The sequence below is a fragment of the Coloeus monedula genome (assembly GCF_965178545.1).
Source record: "Coloeus monedula genome assembly, chromosome: 6".
NCBI lineage: Eukaryota > Metazoa > Chordata > Aves > Passeriformes > Corvidae > Coloeus > Coloeus monedula.
The window spans coordinates 46929788-46949900 of NC_138786.1; the positions used below are offsets into that span (position 1 = coordinate 46929788).

A 20113-nucleotide genomic window follows, 5' to 3' on the forward strand; every position below is an offset into this window, starting at 1 on the left:
TTGTCCAGACCCTTTTGAGCAAAGAACTGCCTCGCTCAAGCGTAAGCTGGATGACAATTCCTCTGTCAGTGCAAATATGCTGCTGCTTTCTCACAGTGTCTCTGTCCCTTGCAGCTGCCCAAACTATCAATTTCATATTTTAAAACTTAAGGAGAACACATGAGCCCCACACCTCAGAAAACCTCAAACTGCTGGGAAATAACCATCTTGCAGCTGTACACTGTAAAAAGCTCCTGCACAGCATTCTCATTTGCTCGAGTCCGGGTTTTCTCCCTGTGATCCCACCTGTGCACGGGCACAGCTCTCCCAGACAGAGTCTCAGAGCACACACAGCTGCACACAGCTCGCAGGGAGACCTTCTGATAGTGGGGCTGTGGCATGTCAAAAGCTTTTAGGATATAGGCTGTAGCACTGAAGAGCAAATTCATTGTACTCTAAAAATAATCACTGCAGATCCTTTCTTAGCTTGAACACACGAGTTAAAAATTACCAAGACTCACAAAAAAGCTGTGCCACTGGCAGCAATTGGAAATTGGTTTTTTCTTCATTTAATGGCTTTGTTCCAGACAAACCACTGTAGGTAATAGATGTTTTACAAAGAATTTGGGGGTTTATAGGTTAATCTGCTTTAAGGACGTGCAAAATTATTAAAGGAGGAATTAGTATTCCTTGCAAGGGAAGCCTTGAGTTTTGCGCACAGAAGGCCGCCCGTAGTCTCATCTTATCTTTCCTCTCAAGTAAAGCTGCCTTCATTTCTTGTTTTTCACGGCACAGAGAAGCTGGCCCCAAAGCCAGCAAGACAGCTATTTTCTTAGCCATGCTTCCACTGCCATCTAGTGCCTCCGGCACAGACTGCAAGGGCCTCTTTTGCTTTACGAACTTGTCACAAAAGATAAAAAGTCCTAAGGTATTCATGTCAAACCTCAATTTTTCATTCGGAAACCAATCTTTGTGATACCACTATAGATTTTCTTTTTTTTTCTGAGAACAGATCAGACTTGCTGTAATGAGGTGGGGGTTTTTTGCAGCCTGAAGTATGAGCTACCCCTCCTGACTGTCTGGACTGAGTGGTGATTTCAAGTACCATGTCAGTCACACTCAGTGAACTGGAACAGCATTGCTGTTTATCTGGTTTTGGTTAGGACTGAGAGACTTTTCACAGGGAATTGGGTCTACAGAGGAAAAGAAGTAGCTATAGTCACGCAATAATGTGAGCAGTGTTCATTAGCTCCAGGAAAACAACACTGAGGAAAAGTGACTGCAGATAGAAAAGTGGACTCGGCCTTGTTTTCCTCCCATACCATTCTGCTCCTTTGCTAGGTACAAATTACATCATTTTTTTCAGTGAAAAAAAAAGAGAGAGCCTGGACATGAGAGCATAGTATAGACTCAGGCTTTTACAGATGCATTAACACTCCTCCTACTTTGTAAACTCATGTTAAATACACAGGGACGAATCCAACTCTGAGAAGACACTAGGTAAGCTTTACATCATTCCACTATGTGTTTCTATACCAAATAAAGCCATTTCCAACCTATCCTACTCATCTCCATTCTACTGGCTCCACTAGAAAGGCAACTCTGTGAAGCACAGATTTCCAGAAGATTTCCTTGCGGGTAGTAGGTAGCTGTTAGTGATGTTTCAGCTCACTGACCACCACTTTTGTCTTGTTTTTCTCTACTGTGAGACTGTTGGACTGTGAAACCACAGGATTCCAATATACACAAATCAATGGAGTCCTTTCCAAAACTTTGTGAGTCATAGTGTGACTATCATTAGAGGTAGAGCATTATCACCGTTCTATGCAGACATGAAGAATAAAAAAGGCAGCATGTTCAGTGGCAGATTCAAATGAAAATAAAGTCATCCCTTCCACCACCTCTAACACAGAGCTGAGGCACACCCGCAGTGGCTTGTTCTCAGGACAGTTATTTTCTCACCATTTCGACAGAAGGTGACACTGAGCTTTTAATCAGTGTTGTCCCCACTATTGCTTTTAGTCCTTGTAGGAAGGAAGTTGAAGCAGCAGCTCTGTTTCAGGTCTACTAAGAAAGAGTGTTCAGAGCCATGATATCCCTGTGTTGTGTGTTTCCTCATGAGGAAACTGAGGCATGAAGTGAACCCAGGAACGTCAGGATGCACTCCTGACCTCCATCCACCACTCATTTAAAGCTCTGGTAAGTGTAGTGGATTTAAAAGTTAATAAAAAATCCAGGACTCTACACAGTGTCCCGTAATCACTTAAAACCAGAAGAGTACATTTTGAAAACTCAGTACAGGTTCATATGCAAATTCATTCTATTCTGATTTCAGAGCACTGTCCCAACAGAGAGAAACCTAGACAGGGAATCTCTAGAGCATCAGAAAAATGCAGCATGCAACGCACATTTCTCTCATTTGCATGGTGCTGAGATCCTTGCAGATTAAAGCAGGATGTGGCCCACTCTCTTTTGAAGTGGTAGAAACAGGGAGAAAAAGACATTTCAGTTAGACAATGCAAGGCTAAAAGATAACAGGGCAGAAAACACCACCACACTTAGCATATTACTGTAGAGGAAACTAGCTACTTTTTCAGAGAAACTGCCTTCTGAAATGACTTAATATGGATAAGTACCCCCAGCAAAAGTCTTCAAAGGCATCTGAGGATGCAGTATGTGCTCATCAGGGAGGTTGCTAAACACAGAATTACTGTAATCAGGTTTTGATGTAATAAAAGCAACCAAGAATCCTTCCTGCATCAGGCTTCTTGAGGAAAAATAAAAAAAAAACCAAAGAAATATGGTTCAAAGGAAAAGAAAGAAAATCCTCCAGACTATTATATTCCAGTTCCTGATTGTATAATAAAAGTGAACAAAAAACTTGCCTGACATCTAGGAGGTTGAGTTCTACAAAGAATGTACACAAGAAAAACACCCACCTTCAATCCTTAATACTACCATTAATGCTACATACTGAGGATGTTACCCAAGTAGCCACCCTATATGGCACTGGAGAATGTGTGGGGGAAAGGAAAAATACAGCTGAGTTGTGGCTTGGGGGCTAAAACACCCCAAGAAATTTTAGATGACTACACCACCTCTCTGATGCCTCCTTCCAGAGCCTGGTATAGATTAATTTTATTTATTATAAAAATCAATTGAAATGACAATATTCAGATTCAGCACAAGAAAAATATAATTAGCCGCAATACAGAGCTAAAAAGATTCATCTCTTCAAAAGATGAAGATTATTGCATTTTTGTGTGGCTAAGTATTTGATTGAGAAGGGTGACAGATGTGTCTAAGTATGCACCATTTTAAAAGTGCAAACAGGAAAGGAGGGTGAAACCAAGGTAAGTACTGAATGTATTTGGGGAGGCTGGAATTTTTGTTGTGGAGATCTACTACAACTAATATTTAGAAAAAAATATTTATATCTTCCTCTCTATTGTATTTGAAATGAGTCTCCCACATGGAGTAAGACCATAACAGAAACTCCCACTGTCTTGGGAAGTGGGTGTTCACAGTTGATGTATCTGTATGAAAGCATTCATCTAATCAAAGTCTTTTGTCTCTCAAGGTAGAATCACAGGTGTTTCATGAAGGACTCATTGCATTCCACAACTAATTACCAGAGCTCAATAAATATAAGATACATTCTGCAGTATCAACCTTGCTTTTATTATGAATTGGGAAGAAAAGTTGAATGATCTCCCTACACCCCTTACACAGATCATAAATAGAAGCAATGATGTTGTTTGTTTCAAAATCCATTGCAAAATAGCCACCTACAAATAAAAGTGGAAGCTCTCCCCCACTTTTGTCTCAGCACTCAACTAAGGCAGGCCCTAAAAATGTACAATCTATCTAGCAAGGAGATGGGCTGAATGATCAACAGGGTATCCTCAGCCTCCTCCTTTTGGTATAGGCTTGCCCTGCTGCAATGAGCATGTTTCATAAAATACTGGCAGAACAATTTATTTAGGATAAAGTAGCAGCTGAGCAGCAATAAAAAAACTAAGTTGAACCATTAAACAGCCATCTTAGACCAAACAGGAAATAGGCATCTTTTGCCAGAGACATTGTGCATCCCAGTGAAGCTTTATAGATCTCTGCACCAAGACATTTGTGTGCACCTCTGTTCAGCACAGAGCCTGCCTGATCTCCTGCCAGTGAACACTACCATTTATTGCTACCACTACAAGAGCAATCACATCAGAAGGGAAAATGGATATCCTTAACAGGATTTGCTGTTAGCCATTGCCAGCTGCTCCTTCTGTGACTCTGTTAACACTATATAACAAAGCTAAGAGGCTACAGTCACACCTGCATGATCTCAGATTGGCCAGTGTACATGAAGCTTCCCAAAACCTTGGAAGGGGGGTGGCAGTAGCAGAGAAATATTTGCCCCTTTCATACAGCTCTGCTGCTATGCCCACAGGGGAGGAATCTTCTGCAACCAGGAGCAGGACTGATTCACACATCACAGACATACCTTTCAGCTGCATAACCTGTTCTCGTGGTTTCTTACCTTTTCTGATTCTCGTGTTCTTGGGAAATACCAGTGTCTGTAATTAGCTAAACATTTGCTTTTTAGCAACAACGAAGTCTTGTACTCTCTGTAGGCATTGTAACTGAATCACTGTTTATGGAGCACATTAAAGAAGACAGCTGTATTTTCCAGGAGAAACTGAACAAAGGAAGCCAAGCTAAACCCAGACTGTTCTTTGCTTTTCCCAGTACTATTTGGTAATATGTGTGCAGTTTGGAGGTTTTTTGTTGGTGTTGTTTTTTTGGTTTTTTAATAGTCATTTTGGTGTTACCTTCTCTGTCTTAGACCATGAAGGATCCCCAGACAATGGCTGCATAACATTATACTAATACTACACACTGGGTTCAGTTTCCTCTTACATAGCCTCAAGTTAATTCTGTACTGAGCCACACACTACGACAGTACTGTCTTTGAAATACATCTGTGAGCACGGTAAAACCAAAAATTACTGTTTTCCTGCCCTAAGTGAAGTTTAAACTCAATCAGGTACACTTGATACCAACAGAAAAGGCACTAAAAAAAATTTAAGTCAACACACCAGCAAATACTTTCAGGATACCTCTGGAAAGCAGATGAAAGTATGTCTAGGTTTAGCCTGGGGTATACAAAAGTAGGAGTCAGGTTTAATGCACTCATTGCAAAGTTGCTGGGAGCCCCTGACAAAACTGGTGTTGGATTCTCTGTCTGTTTCTAACCTTATCCAAACATAATTCCATGAGAGGAAAAACACCGTTTCACAGTTGTTTGTCTTAGCCACTATGAAAACCACAGAGAAGTATCTTGGCACACAGTAAAAGCTTGGCAACACTGCTGCAGCACACATTTTCCTCTGCTCTATTACTAGTGGGTGTTTTGGGGTTTTTTTTTAGAACACAAGTTCTAGAAACACAACCCTTATTGTTTCAGCGACACTTGGGCATAAATGGAAGGAACACAGCAAGAGGAACTTGCTCCTGCTGACTTTTCCATGCACACTACTCTCAGAATTCTAAAAAAGCTACCTGATGATTCCACTACCAGACATGGGAGTCTTCAAAATTAGAGGGTTTTTACAACCTGCCTGTCTGCCACTCCCAGCATGTGCTAGACACGTATGAATGTAGTACTTACGAAGGGTTTAAAAACAAACCCAAAATACAAACAAAAACCTCCCCCACAAACAAACAAACAAAAAAAAAAAAAAATCAAAAAGACCAAAACATCAAAGAGAGGATAATAAAGTCCCCAAGCATTATCCCTCTTTGGCCATACTGCTAAAATCATCAAAGACAGCTGTAATTATGATGGTTGGTTTCATAATACCCACACCCCTCCAGAAAATGGACTCTGGATAGAAACTCCAAGTAAAACAATGAAAATTTATTAAGTGAAAACAACAGACCTGCTGCTACAATGCAGTAAAACTGATTCTATAAGGAAAAAGCAAACCACTACCACTCCAAATCAAATCTGAAAGTAGAAATTTATTTTTGATACAGAGATACAAGCAAGCAGCTGCAAAAGGAACCATCATGGGAAGCCTAAAGTAAGTCTCCTGTCATTTTAAAGCAAAGGAGTCCCTGTGTTTTGCAGGAGTTTGAAATCCCCAAGAACTGCTCGTGTCTAACCTCAAAGGTGGGGTGGGCAGAGAAGGGACAGAATTGATTTTGATGCAGTGTTTTGTGTAGGTGGTAGCACATAGCTGGTTACTGGAAGGCAGTAATTCCAGGGTAAGTTGTATCTACTGGCATGATGGACTGGGAAATATAACTAGTTCTATGGAATTTCTCCCTTCCTTGTAAAATCAAATCCTAAAGTTTAGCTTAAAGGAAAAAAAAACTAGTGTGTTTGAAGCTAGATTCAAAAGGATATTCAAAATAAAAAAGCCTTTAAACTTTAAAAGTACATCCTTACAAAACTGTCTGCCTCCACATCTAGAAACTTACCTTCAGCTAAATCTCACAAGACCTTAGTACTGAGCAGTTTTGCATCACTGGTCCTCAAATACAATTTCATTCCCTTCACTAAATTAAAAAAAAAAAATCCAAACCAAAAAAAAACAGAAAAAAGCGAAATGTGTATCGAGTGCTATAAGAAAATCATTTTATCAATAGCACAAGTCCTACTGCATATGGATTTTGAGATATTTTTAATAAGGACTGGTTGGCTATACTCTTCCAATCCAATTAATTTAATGCCAAGCATATTTATCAGAAATCACAATGGAAGAATTGTCAGCTTTCTTACTGGAGCAAACCAAGGCCCATTTACAGAAGCATTCTGCACAAATAAAGCGTTTTTAAGTGTTTTATTTGTCCATTTGGAATGATTAGCATTTATAATCAACAACATAAATCCACCCCTCAGTGAAAAACCCAACAGCTGGTTATTGCCAAACATACTACAGTCTACTGAAGGGTGAAGAATTACAGACATATAAAGATGAATAACATTATGTCACCATTAAATCACTTACTCTGTTCATAACACTTTAATCCTCAAACATTGTAAATTAAGATTAGAAAAAAAAAATCAACATTTCCAGTGATAAAATACATTGTGTTTAGTACACAATATAACAGTACAGTTTATTACACTAGTGCATTAAAAGTTTAAAAAAATGGACAGCTCCTTTGGAATAACTCCATCATTGCTGATCTCTCTCTTACACAAACACTGCTTGTAGCCACAGAAGCTACCAGGAAGTCTCCAAGAAGCATCCAACTACGAAAATTTATCACAGCTAAAATAAATTTATTCTGAGATTATCATACTCATATTACTTGAATATGAGGACCCAAAATCAGATTCCTTCGCATGGGGAGTGACCAGGGACATTCCTGAGGAAATCAAGCAAGTAATGAACAGATCTGCATCCATACCTGAAAATTATGTGGAAAAAATGCCTTTCATTTTCCACCCACTTAAGTAAACATTTACTTAACACTTGGAAGCCTTCTACTAGAGTTTTAAAGTTTAGTGGTTTAAACCATTTTTCAAGGTTACTGGCATGTATGAAATTTCCAAGTATGAATAAGCAGTATCAATCTAATAGCTAAAAGACACAACATTTTTACTTACTAGAGATGGAATTTTAAACACTCTTTTCCAAAAAGGAAAATGGAAGATCAGCTTTATAAAAATTTTCCAGGAATGATTCGTATTACACTAACTTTATATTTGATGACAACTTCAAAGACTGAAGTTAACAATTACTGGAATCAGACTTCAAAATAAAGGGGATCAGAAGAATAATCTCTGTAAATCAAAGTACACTGCAAATCTTTTTCTCCAGATGTTGCCCGCTACAAATGGCCTCATATAGCTGCTAGAGCCTTATCAAGTATGAGGAACGACCTGCTTGTCAATTAAACAGCATGTGAATGTGAAAAGTAGACGGACACAGGAGGCACATTTCATTAGAGGAACAGACATCACCTTCATTCAAACTGACCAACAACAAACAAGAAAAGTTCTGGAGCCAATTGAACTGCAAACGTCTGTGAGGAAAAACCCATTCTGTACCTCGTATTCTCAATTATTTGGTTTTTTATAACACAGTAACTTGGGGGGAAAAAAAATGAAGCAACAGCAAAACAGAATCCCTCCATTCCCAAAGTTCTGAATTAACCTCTGAACTTCACGATAGCTAGGAAAAGTTTAAAAACATACACTGTAGTGTCATTAGCACTGCTCAGCACACTAAACAATTCCTTCTGTGTCCACCTACTGTCACTTACCTTATGATCACATTGCAAACTCTTATGGGCAAAGACTGATTTTTTTTTTTTAATTTCTTTTGTATCAGGAAGTGCTACTATGCATATCTCCTCTGTGCCACAGTAATATAATAAAATAAATATCATTGTTAAGCTTTAATTATTTTCTGTTCAAAGCTCTAAATCCATCAGAAGTGAGAGATGTTTGCCCAAGTTTCTAGGAACAAAAGGTCAGTTTCCACATGTGACCTGACATGAAAATATCCATGATGCAATGTATTTACTCTTTGCACTACGCAAAAAAACCCCACAATATTATCATCAACAAACTGTAAGTTATTGTATCTTTTCATCCATTTCAACCCCTTCATTGGAAAGAGGAGGTAGATTAAAAGTAAGCCACATCCTGCACTCCCTGCTAAGTCATAAGGCACATTTCCATTCCACTGAAAATGGGATATATTTTAGGGCTGGCAGTGAAAGTTGGAAGTAATCAAATGCACTTGGGGTACTGTAATGTCTAGTCACAGACTGTAGCAAAACACAGACAAAACATCTTTTTTTACTCTAGGAAATCTAGGTACCTTATCCAAATGAAATTTGAGAATGATAGACCTACAAAAGTATGGGGCCCACTGGCTCGTAAGGCTTACTGGCATTTAATTCTTTCTTTCACAGTGAAAGCAATGGACATAATAGTCGAAGTGTTAAAAAATGCAGCTTAAGATGCATCTGTCTACTGTTAACTTCTAAAGTTACCTCAGAAGTGAGCTGGTAAGTTAAGATGTTGTTATTAACAATATTTAAATCCATGAATTTGTTTTCATCATTACCTTGAACTAAAATTTACCCCCAAAAACTGAAGGGCAAAAATCCCATAGCAGGGGATAAAGGTACTGTCATGTTGATACCTACTCAAATAAACTTTTAACAAATAATAAGGGCCAAATACAGACTCTTTGCCAACAGATCAATCACAGTTTAGCACTCAGCTCTCCTCCAAGTTTGACTTGGCTCTTATTCAAAGTAACATGAGAATCAGGTTCTCCAAATGCCAAAGCCACCTCAGGAAGCTTCAACATGAAAATTGTCAAACTGTGCAAACTCAAACGAGCGAGTTCCGAGAGCAGCCCAGCCGTTCTTCGGTTTCGAAACGGTGACATTCTCCCAGAGTGGATAACCATTTAACAGTCCTGAGGCAGAATTGCCCTGTCAGAAAAAGAAAAATGTTAGCTTTGTAAAATCCACAGTCTATGTAGACACTGAGCCTGCTCACATGGGAGACAAGACAAAGCAGAAAGATGTCAAGTCAACTTTCAACCACATTTCACACATTTTTCATGCAGAGATGCATCTAAATAGTGCATAGAATCCTCTGGTGTCTATCAGCTCTGTGAAACAGATCTAATGCCTTTACAGTGAATATATAAAAGGCTCCTCTTCCCCAACTCACAGCTTTGCTAACTCAGTGTAGAACCTGAAAGGTAAACTAGCATTCAAGCTTCCCTGCCTTTCAGGCCAATTGCAGTTGCAAAGGTTATGTTAGACAAAGGGATTAGGCATTCAGAAGAAGAACTTAAAGCTTTTTAGATACTTGCACCAATATCACACCCGTTGAAGTACACGGGGATATTTAAAGTACAGTTTGGGGCTACCTTCCTCACCAAGTCACTATGGTCAAAAAGGGTGGAGTTGGAGGGAAGGAAAAAAATGTGGACAGGCTTCTCACTAACTGCAGCCCCTTTATACAGTAACACAATGCCCGTGCTCTTCCACCACAGCAGAGAAGGAACTCAGCTTATCTGAGTTCCCCAGACCTTTACTAGCTCCACATACAAGGCTTTAGCCTGCAAAGGGAACTGGTGTGACACAGATTTTTAACACAGGCTACTTTAGTAGTTTACTGACTGTTTTAAGAATAGGAAGTCACATCATCATCTTTCTGTCAGATTAAACAAGAGACTTGCCTCTCTGACCCTTCTACCTCCAGCTTTCAATTCAGCTTTCCAATCATTTTCTGTACCTTCTACAGTTTCTCAAGATCTCTCTGAAACTACAGGCAGCAGAACTCGGTATGGTATTTTAATATTGGTTTAAAATAACAGACATTATTTATGTTTTAAATAGGGTAAACTAATGCAAGTACACCACCAATAGCATAGCACAGTTTTGCCCAAGCCATTTAGGACTGAAAGTTTCATAACTGGTTTTCTAGCTATTTGTCCATGTCCTTACCTGAATGTTGAGAGTAAGTGTGTGCCATGCATTATCCCGGACACCGGAAAGTCCTTTCATTAATATTTCTTCTCCAGCTGCAAAACGTACTTAAGTTAGTGAAGTGTTACTTCAGCCCTTTGCTGAAACTGATAAATACCAAGCCAGCAAAAAGATAAGAATATCTATTTTTCAGAAGTGTTTAGGATTGACATTTCATCAATTTCAGTTGCAGCATGGAAGGCTTAATATGCAAACCTGGATGCTGCATTATCAGTGCACTCTCCTGTTTTGCCAGAACTGTTTTCTCATTGTAATCTCCAATGCTCTTGGCAATTTGGCATGAGATGAGGATTCACTCTATGGAGAGTATGGGTTCACAAAGAGTGACAGCAGCTATCGCTCTGCTTGCTCTATAGATCTTCTTGTTTCTGTATTGTGTGTAACTACTTTAAATCACAGGGTTTGAGTTGTCACACTATCATGTTGCTTAGTTCTACTCAAAATTTAAGCTAAGAAAAAATGGGGTGTGAATGACACCTGGAGGGAAGATGAAGATCTGAAAAAAATTAGCGTGCTACAAGTCTTCAATTATTCAGTAGACAGTTTTTGCTGCAAGATAATTTAACATTCAGGCTCCCTTCTAGAAAAATATAAAGATGACTGAAAATAGCTGTTCAGAAAAAATTATCATATTGTGTAACAAGAGTCTCAGCCTGAAATAATTGGGTGGTTAATCAAAATCCACTCATTTCATCTAGGAAAAATCATTTCTGGCAGCCTGAGAAACTAATCAGGTAATGTTGCTAGTTCTTATTACAAATTAAAAATGGAGTCGATCCTAAACACAAGTATGCATTTCCATACAGCTGAAACTTAAGTTTATATTGAGTTAGACATTGCAAGGTCTGTCTTGCAATGTCTAACTTCCTCTGCAAGGGAGCACTGGTCTGTTAAGGGAAGCTATGTAAAACCTTCTTTATGCTACCCATCCATGGTAAAAGTGGAAAGGAATACAGACACCCACACACAAAAAATATATTTTATCAGATATACTGTAGGTCTAGAAGCTACATTTGACTCATCAGAAACTATTGAAAATTTTAATTTATACTCATGAAGTGATAGGAAATGCATTTAAACAACTAAATATGCCACTATTTCAAAGCAAATTGAAAATAACTTTTAGCTATTGATGAAGTATTATCATACACTCTTCCATGTGCCTGTCAAGTGCTCTACAGATGAACACACATGAATGTTAGCATCACAAGTAGAACACGTGCTCACTCCATTGAGCTACATTAACAGGAGAATGCACAATTTGAGGAAACAGGAGGCCACTTATCATCACCACTTAAGCCATATGTAAATACAGTGACTTGAACCGCTCTCTTAAGAAAAGCCCACTTCATGTCAATCAGGATTTTTTTTAATGTGTAGTTTAGAACACAGATCAAATCTTTCTGTAATTAATATTGTATCAGAGTATTTATGATAAGCAAAATAACGTAAAACAGGTTTTGTCAGTGGAAAAACAAAAACTCCAGAAAGCTGAGCCTGAGAAATGGGCCAGCCCAGTAGCCTTCAAATGCTTTCTCCACATATGAAAAGTGGCCATCATTAGAACACAACAGGTTAAATTCATAGTGATGATGAATTTTTATTCAAAGTTCTCAAAATGACATGTCCATATGCCAGCATCCACTTTTGCAAAGAGCTGCTTACCTAGGTCACCAGTGACTCTGTAGGTGCCATCTGCAAAAACCCAGAAGAAAACTCCTTTGGTACGTCGCACATATATCCCACCATTGTCAACTCTTCCTGCAATAAACACGCCCCCATCACGTGGTTTTTCTATGTAGATGTCACAAGTGACTGTCAGGTTTACCCTGTAAGAGAAGTTTAGTGTTTCAACAAGAAAGGAATCCATTTTTTTGAGCAGGCAGTATGTAGAAATTATTTGATTTTCCTGAGATGACACCCCAGCTCAACAGTAAAGCACTGTGTTATGCACGCAATGAGAGCTGTAAAGGCAAATAAAGCAAAGTAATACCAGAACCATCAAATAGCACCTAGAAAATTAACACAACTTCCTCGTTGCCGAACTTGCACTACAAGGTTCTTAACCATAAAAAAATAAAAGCATTCTTTACTTCTATTAGTGGATATTCAAACTAAAAATCTACATTCCATGTCTGAAAGCACTTGTAATACAGATACATCCAAAAGTTCACATACTTAAGAAGTAAAAATTATCCATAATTATTTACAGAATGTGAAAAGACTCTGACAGCTGCTCAGCTGATAACTGATTCAGAGAATATCTATTCTAGCAACTTTTCTGCTAATTTCTAATGTAATGGTAAGAATTACCTGAGTTTTCATTCTAATGTAATGCTATTAGACGTACCAGATTCTTGAATATATAGTCATTACACAAACAAGATTACTTTCTTGCCTCCCCATGTATTAAAAAAGAGACCCCCCACATATTCCTTAAGCCATTATAAAGAGACTCAAAGCAATACAGAATTAATTACATAGTAATACCTTCAGAATATACCTAGATTCAATAAAAACATCAGAGAAAAACACTAACAAATTCAGGACAAGAGAACAAAAAGCTTTCACATGTACAGGTTTAAAATCCAAACTACAACCAACTAAACAATCCTGAATTTGAATCATGATAAATTGCCATTGATGACTGAAGTAAAGTATCATCCCACAGAGAAATTTAATGCAAGATTGATTCAGAATTTCAATAGCAGGCGCTCACTGTTCAAAATACCTGCTAGGGACAAGCTGAGTCTTAAACTGGGGATGAAACAAACAAACTTGAGGGCCTGAAATTGAGAACTAGCATTATGAAAAGTTACAGACCAGTAAAACTTGAATAATAAACTGAATATTCAGGAAGCAACCTTGGTTCTGAAAACAAGATGAAGACTCAGAAAGAAATTGAACCAAAATAAAGTAATAGAAAGGTTTTAGGAACCTCAGTACAGTAATTTAAGAATACATCCTGCGTAGCTGTTATAGGAATCACTGAATACAATTTACTCAATGAGGGAAAGTTGATTATAGGGGGAATATGAGATTTTTCGTAACAGAGGGCTGCAAAAGAAAACATCAGATAACTGAAGAACAACCTCCAAGTACAAGAGGGTCATATTCTTTCAGGCTTTGGACCAAAGTGATTCAATCACACCTCCACGCCTGAAAATAGAAGTGTGACGCATGTTCTGAAAAACCATTTGTGAGATCAATGACCTAATCAAAGTGAAAAAAACCTGACAGAATGGCTATTTTAAAGAATGCATCAAAAGAGTTTAGGCTAGACTTCTAAGCAGAAGAGAAAATTTTAAGCACGAAGTTTATGATTACTATTAAAAGCATAATTAGTTAACAGGCTCTTTCCCAAATGCTTATTAATTTTAAACAAACATTATTCTAAAATATGCCGCTTAATTCTGAATTACCATCATTGTAGCTCCTAGCAAATTTATAGCTCCTAGAAAGAATTGCAATTGTAACCATACTTTTGTCAAAGCAGTAAACCTCAGTTACTTTCACCCAGCAATAAAAGTGGTTTAAGCAGCATTGGCATCAAATCCACACAATTCCAGGAACTGCTCAGAAGATGGCAGACTGCAACAAATACAATCAAATTATCAATTAAATAGTCTGAGAGTTATGAAACTGATCAAATTGCTAACAAATAAGACAGACAACTCAAAATTACGTAGTTTAAAATTAATCCTTTTTTTGGTCCAATTTAAGAAATATTGAAACTGAGGGCACATGTTGGTCTTTCTAGTATGCCAACTCGGATCCATGATTCTAAAAAAGTAGCTTGAACAAATACGCCCAGCAGGACATAAACAAAAAAAGACATTCTAAGATAGTGCAGCGGTGGGCTAAACAACCAAGAAATGTGGTGGACTCCCCATCCTTTAAGAGTCATTTAGACAGATACAGTTGATCTTTGGCCCTAAGCAGGGCTCAAAGACTTTTAGAAGTCCCTGAATCATCATTCCTACATGTCTACAGTGACTCTGAAGGCAAAAGCAAAAGCCCTCTAAGAGAAATGAGGCTTGAGACAGATTAACTGATCATAACTCACACTGGTGAGGAGGACATTTCCCCAAATGACACTACAAAATAGTATTTACATACCACTTAAAATTTCCTATGACACTGATGGTCTGGTCTGCATCAGAAACCCAAGTGATGGGCCGCTGAACCACCACCTGGCGGAGTGTGAACACATGATCTCCTGGGTCAGAAGCATTTACAAAGTACTCAAATACACCTGTCTGATCTGCAAAATTTGGGGCTTCACTGAAAGGTGGATTACCTGTTCAGAAAATAAAATACACATCAACTCTAAAACATTGTTTTTCTTCTGTGTACTTGTTTTCAGAAATTTTCCCTGAAAATTTTTCTCCACATTTTTGACTTGCTATATCAAAGCAATCCCCAAAATGGAAGTTTTTAAGCAGACAGCGGTTTTGCAAACACATGAGCAAAGTAAATTATTTTCTTCCCAATCTGCCTTCCAAAAACTAGTTCACTGTAGTTATGAGCTATACCAACTGAATCAAGAATTGGTGCTAGTGACTACCAGTTAAGACATAAAATTAAATACATCTCATTGCAGGCGTAAGGTGTACACTCATACAGGTGTAAGTTGTCAGAAAAACACATATAAATAAACAAAAACAAAACAGATCTTCAAGCTACCTCATGCAGACAATTCAAATAACATAACTTACTGCCTTCCTACATCACAAATTGTATCTGCATATGAATTAAGTTTTCGGATAAGAGAATTCTGGCTTACGTATATTGAAATCATCTTTGTAACTTGAAGGAAAGGGCTGAGGAGGAGGCGGCTCCGGGTAATCGCATTTCCGTCCTGTCTTGAGTGTGGTTAAAGTGTAGACTTCATCCACATTTAGATCTAAAGAAAATCTTCCCCTCCATACCTGGAATTTAAGAAAGCTCAAGCTGCAAAAATTAACAACTAAATGACAAAATACCCAAATTCCAGAGGTAAAGAAGATCCTCTGAAGTCCTGATTTAAGGCAAAAATCCCATCTTCTTGCCTCAGCATTTAAGTATCTCTGGGCTGCTTTGAAAACTCCTTTTCCCCACATTCTTTATTACCTCCAGTTAAGCTCATATATAGCCAGTGAAACTGCAGTCAAACAGCCTTAATAAAATATGCCCTAAATATGCAGCTTAAGCATGAAGGTCAAGGAGTTTCAGCAAAAGGGAAAGACACACCTGAAACTGCAGAGGGATTGTAATTAGAACTGATCAACTTACCTTTACAGGAAGAAGTTGCTGGAAAAGACTGGACTTTCCAGATTCAAAATCAAGTCTAGAATGCCACACTTGAAGGGTTTCCACCATATACTACAACAGAAAACACCGTACAATTTAAAACACAACAACAGCAAAATAAACAACCTGGAATATTCAACTTGAGAAATACCAGTACTCTATGGATGTCTAATTTTTGTTATTTTAAAGCTGTTGATCACATTAGAGGCCACAATTCTATTCAGCTAGCCATTACATATGCCTTACGTTTCTATAGATTATACATCAATAAGACATTGTCCTAACATGCACTAATGTTGCTTAGAAAGCACTGCAAACACAATCTTTAGCTTCTCTCTCACAATCTTTAGCTTCTCATCTATTGGTGATAGATACAAGCTTGGATACAAGCTCTCTTCCTAGAAGTAACTAGACTGAAATAATATCCTGCTGGTTTCACTTTTGTGAGACCTTCAGTCTAGTTGCTAGTTCTTTGATAATAATTTTTGAGCAAAGTATTTTGTTTACATGTCTCCAGAATTCTACAGCATATCAACTATATTAGTTATCAGATTTTAATCACACCTAACCCCTATAATTTCTTTTCAGTTACCAACAACAAAGCAAGCGACCTAGAGCTTGGTTTGGATAAGCCACCTAATACTTCCCCAAAAGGGAGCTGTGTATCCAAACTGACACTCAACTACTTTTCCTAAGTGAACCACATTATTGCCAAAACTATTGTACAAATTATCTCCTCCTAAAGAAAACTAATGCTGCCAAAAAAATCAAAATCCAATTCCAAATAAGTGACTGTCAACTTCTGAGAAGGAATCATCCAAATCAACTAACAATGACTCCCTCCAGTTTACACTGTGAAAGTATTGTTCACATTTCAGAGGGAAATTTACTTTAGTGAGATTAAAAAAGAGAATAAACAAATCAACAACTGGCAGATTCTCAGAATATCTCTTCACAGGATGCAACAACAAAACCTACAGTATAAAATCAACTAGAGCTATTCCCCTGGAAATTAACTGATAACTAGAAAGGCCATGGCCATGCTGGCGCGACAAACTGTGTCAGCATGTCAGAGTACCCAGCCTTGGGATAAATTCTAAAGAAAAATTTAGCTGCATTTCCCTTCTGTGACATTTCTTCTTCAATATAGAGATGATTAGACTGGGAGGCAGCAATTCTACACTTGCAGTTATGACATTGCATCTCATGGTAAAACAGAAGTAGAATGCTTTGCTGGGGTGTAACAGCCTCCTATACTGGAGACTGTTAATTTCTTGTTAACCTGTGATACTGATTTGCATGTATTTGAATACAAATGGCAATTCATTTTACAAGGCTGATCAAATGTATTCAAGATCTACTTACAAATGACCCTCTGAGGTAGAAAGTTGCTCTCTGAGGTATGACACTGAAATTTGGCAATGGAGGCCTGATACATTTAGAGTGATTATGACTCTGAAGGAAAAAAAAAATGTAACACAAGAAACACACATTACTGGAATGGAAACATTCATTAAAAACATACAGCATAGAATTGAAATTTAAAAAGCAATAATTTATTTCACTGTTATCTTAATAGCTGCAATTACACTTGCTTAATAATTTTATTTTGAATACAGATTTTAAGAAAGCACATGATGTAACTTCCTCCCAGTGTGTCATCCAATTAAACGTGTAATAAAAAGATAAAGATGGCATATATATTGGCCTCCAGGAAGTCTCAACTAGGTATTTAAAGTTCAGATAGAAAAAACAGCCTCTAGTGAAGTCACTAATAAAGCTACAAGTATCAAAGAACATTCACAGATACTGAACTATGTAAATCAAGACAGGTTCTTCATAACAAAACATTTCCTTTAACTTTTCTAGTCCACTGGAATTCCTGATGCACATACCATAGTTTCAATGATGATGGTAAGGTTCCCTAGGCCATCTGTCAGAGCTACAAAACTGCCACCTCCTTCTAAGTGTCCATCCACTTGCAAGTATGACCACCCTGGCTGAGTAAATTGTGTGGTGTGTGCTGAGACAAAAATCAGAATATAATCATTAAGACTTAATAAAAAATGGTACCATTTGTAGGCTCAATTAAGTCTCTCTCTCATACATGCTGACAAAACAGAAACCTGATTTGGGGAAGAAAGTAATAGAACTTCCAAAACAAATTTTACCTATGTCAGACAAAAGATTAAAGAATTATACTACAGCAAAATTAAAAATATCAACTCTGTGGCAGACAAAACAGTTAAAATGATAGCAATTATTTAGACATGAAGTACAAACTATACAAGGTAATCATGCCCATTCAATCTGAATATTTATCACAGTTTAGATTTTCCCAAATCTCTTTCTTTTTCTTTAAATAAAGTAAACATTTGAGCCAGGGAAAGCACAGATGGGCAACTCCATGAGGAATAACTAAGTAGGGTTTTCAGCAAGTAAGTGAAACTATCAAAGAAGAATATGACGCAGATCATGAAAATCCTGAGCAACACGGACACAGGAACAACTGCTCAGCTGTTCTTCATGCGACACTATGGCCATTTTTCCTTTAATGCTTTTCCATATATAGGTAACTAGCAGAAGAACAGAAATTAAAGCATTTGTCTTGTTCCTCCTTCATGGCACTGCATAGTTGCTCTACAGAACTGTGGCAAAGACAGTAAAATATTACAGAAGGACTACAGACTAGCTAGTGAATCCGTGTCCACAGACACTACATGAACATGCTTCCCTTTTCCCAAGCTCAAGGAAATGCTGATTTACACAAGCCAAGAATGTCCAGCAGGACAAGAAGTTCTTTGTTCCATTTATCTTAAATTGAGAACTACCAAATGGAATTGATTGATACCCAAGGATTAAAAATAGAAAAAGGAAAGGAAACAGGAAAGCACATTAACCTTTATAGGCACTTCAGATCAAAATATTTTAATAGTAACAGCTATAAAGGCAGTACCTCATTCATTTCTGATACAGCTAAAGACCAAGTACAAATACTATATTTTATTATATTTTTCTGCTTTCTATTGAAATGAGATTGTATTCTTCTTTCTTAATGTATTCACAAAACTTTCCACAAATCTATCTTAATTTGGTGCAAAAAAATAATACACATAAAAACACTAAATAAATAAAGGCCTCAGAAAATACAGTGATGCTTGGTGTCAGATCACCAAACTTTTAGCTGCAAAATTTTCACCTGTAATCCAGATAGGAGATTCAACTTTATAGTGGCCGCTCCATGGCTCCTGTGCTGTCATTAATCCACATCGACCAAAGGGCAACTGCTCATAATAACTAGCCACCAGGTTCCATGCAATTGTTCTGGAAGAAAAACAGGTGTCTGCTCTATTCATATGGATGGTATTAGATTTAACAGTACAAGAATCCACTCCTCCTTTTTCTCCAGCATATAATGAAAACAATTTGAGGGGTGGTTGTGGAGGGAATATCTTTCCAGCTAAAAGGAAAAAAAAACCCTACAGGAGAGAAAAATTAAGCAAATCAGCTTCCACTGTGGAGTACTTCTTCCAAAACTGGTGATAAATTCTCTGGTTATAGCACCATAAAAAGTTGTACATTAAAGGAAATATGTACTGAGGGTAAAGACTCCATCTGTTTGGGGCTTTTTCGCATTCTGAAGGGAAAAAATTTTGTTAGCAAAGTCTACAGCTTGTTGCCTGATGTTGTTTAGTTGAGGTTTTTTTGATTGCTTGGTTATTGCTGTGCATGGTGGTAGCTGTTTTGGATGGAGTTTTTTAGGGGAGCAGTTAAGTACCACCAAAAAAAAAGATCTTATCTTTATCTATATAAGTAACAAACAGCAAACAACTTTAACCAGTCATCCTCCAGGAGCTGTTGCTCTTTCAAGACGTTGTCAGGATACTGAGAAGGATAATCACTTCACGCCCTTTGATTTGCGCTTCACTGAAAATGTTTTGCAAGGGCTTTAAACTTAAGACCTCTGGGCCTTAAGTATGGAAATACAGCTTAACAGAGCAGTTACTCAGAAGGCAAAAGCTGTCAATCTGTTTTGCTGTTGAATACAGGTGAGTACAAAGGCCTCATTCTAAAGTCACTGCCACAGACTTATCACACTATAAATACATACAGAAGAGATCCCGGAATTCTACAAAAACGTGATCATAAAATAAACAACTCTTGAATTGTAAATTCAGCTTGCTCACATCAAACTCGTTCTGCTGATTTCAAACTTAGAAAAAAAGGTAGGAAACTCAACTTCAAAGGAAACAAGCTTAGCAGAAAGATAAGCTGCCTTTAGTCAGAAAGATTCTGTTTTCAGCATAAAAGCCAA

General features: G+C 37.7%; 1 protein-coding gene across 1 annotated transcript in view; it reads right to left on the reverse strand.

Moving 5' to 3' along the window:
• Nucleotides 1-6939: 6939 nt before the first annotated feature.
• GALC (galactosylceramidase) overlaps nt 6940-20113 on the reverse strand; it is a 32656-nt gene continuing 19482 nt past the window's right edge. Inside the window, exons 9-17 of the mRNA XM_082284119.1 lie at nt 18998-19122; nt 17694-17821; nt 17164-17253; nt 15781-15870; nt 15293-15437; nt 14626-14806; nt 12172-12335; nt 10465-10541; nt 6940-9438 (exon numbers count right to left, since the gene is read on the reverse strand). Of these exons, the coding sequence (XP_082140245.1) occupies nt 9295-9438; nt 10465-10541; nt 12172-12335; nt 14626-14806; nt 15293-15437; nt 15781-15870; nt 17164-17253; nt 17694-17821; nt 18998-19122 (1144 nt within the window). The 3' untranslated portion in view covers nt 6940-9294. The remainder of the gene's footprint in view (nt 9439-10464; nt 10542-12171; nt 12336-14625; nt 14807-15292; nt 15438-15780; nt 15871-17163; nt 17254-17693; nt 17822-18997; nt 19123-20113) is intronic.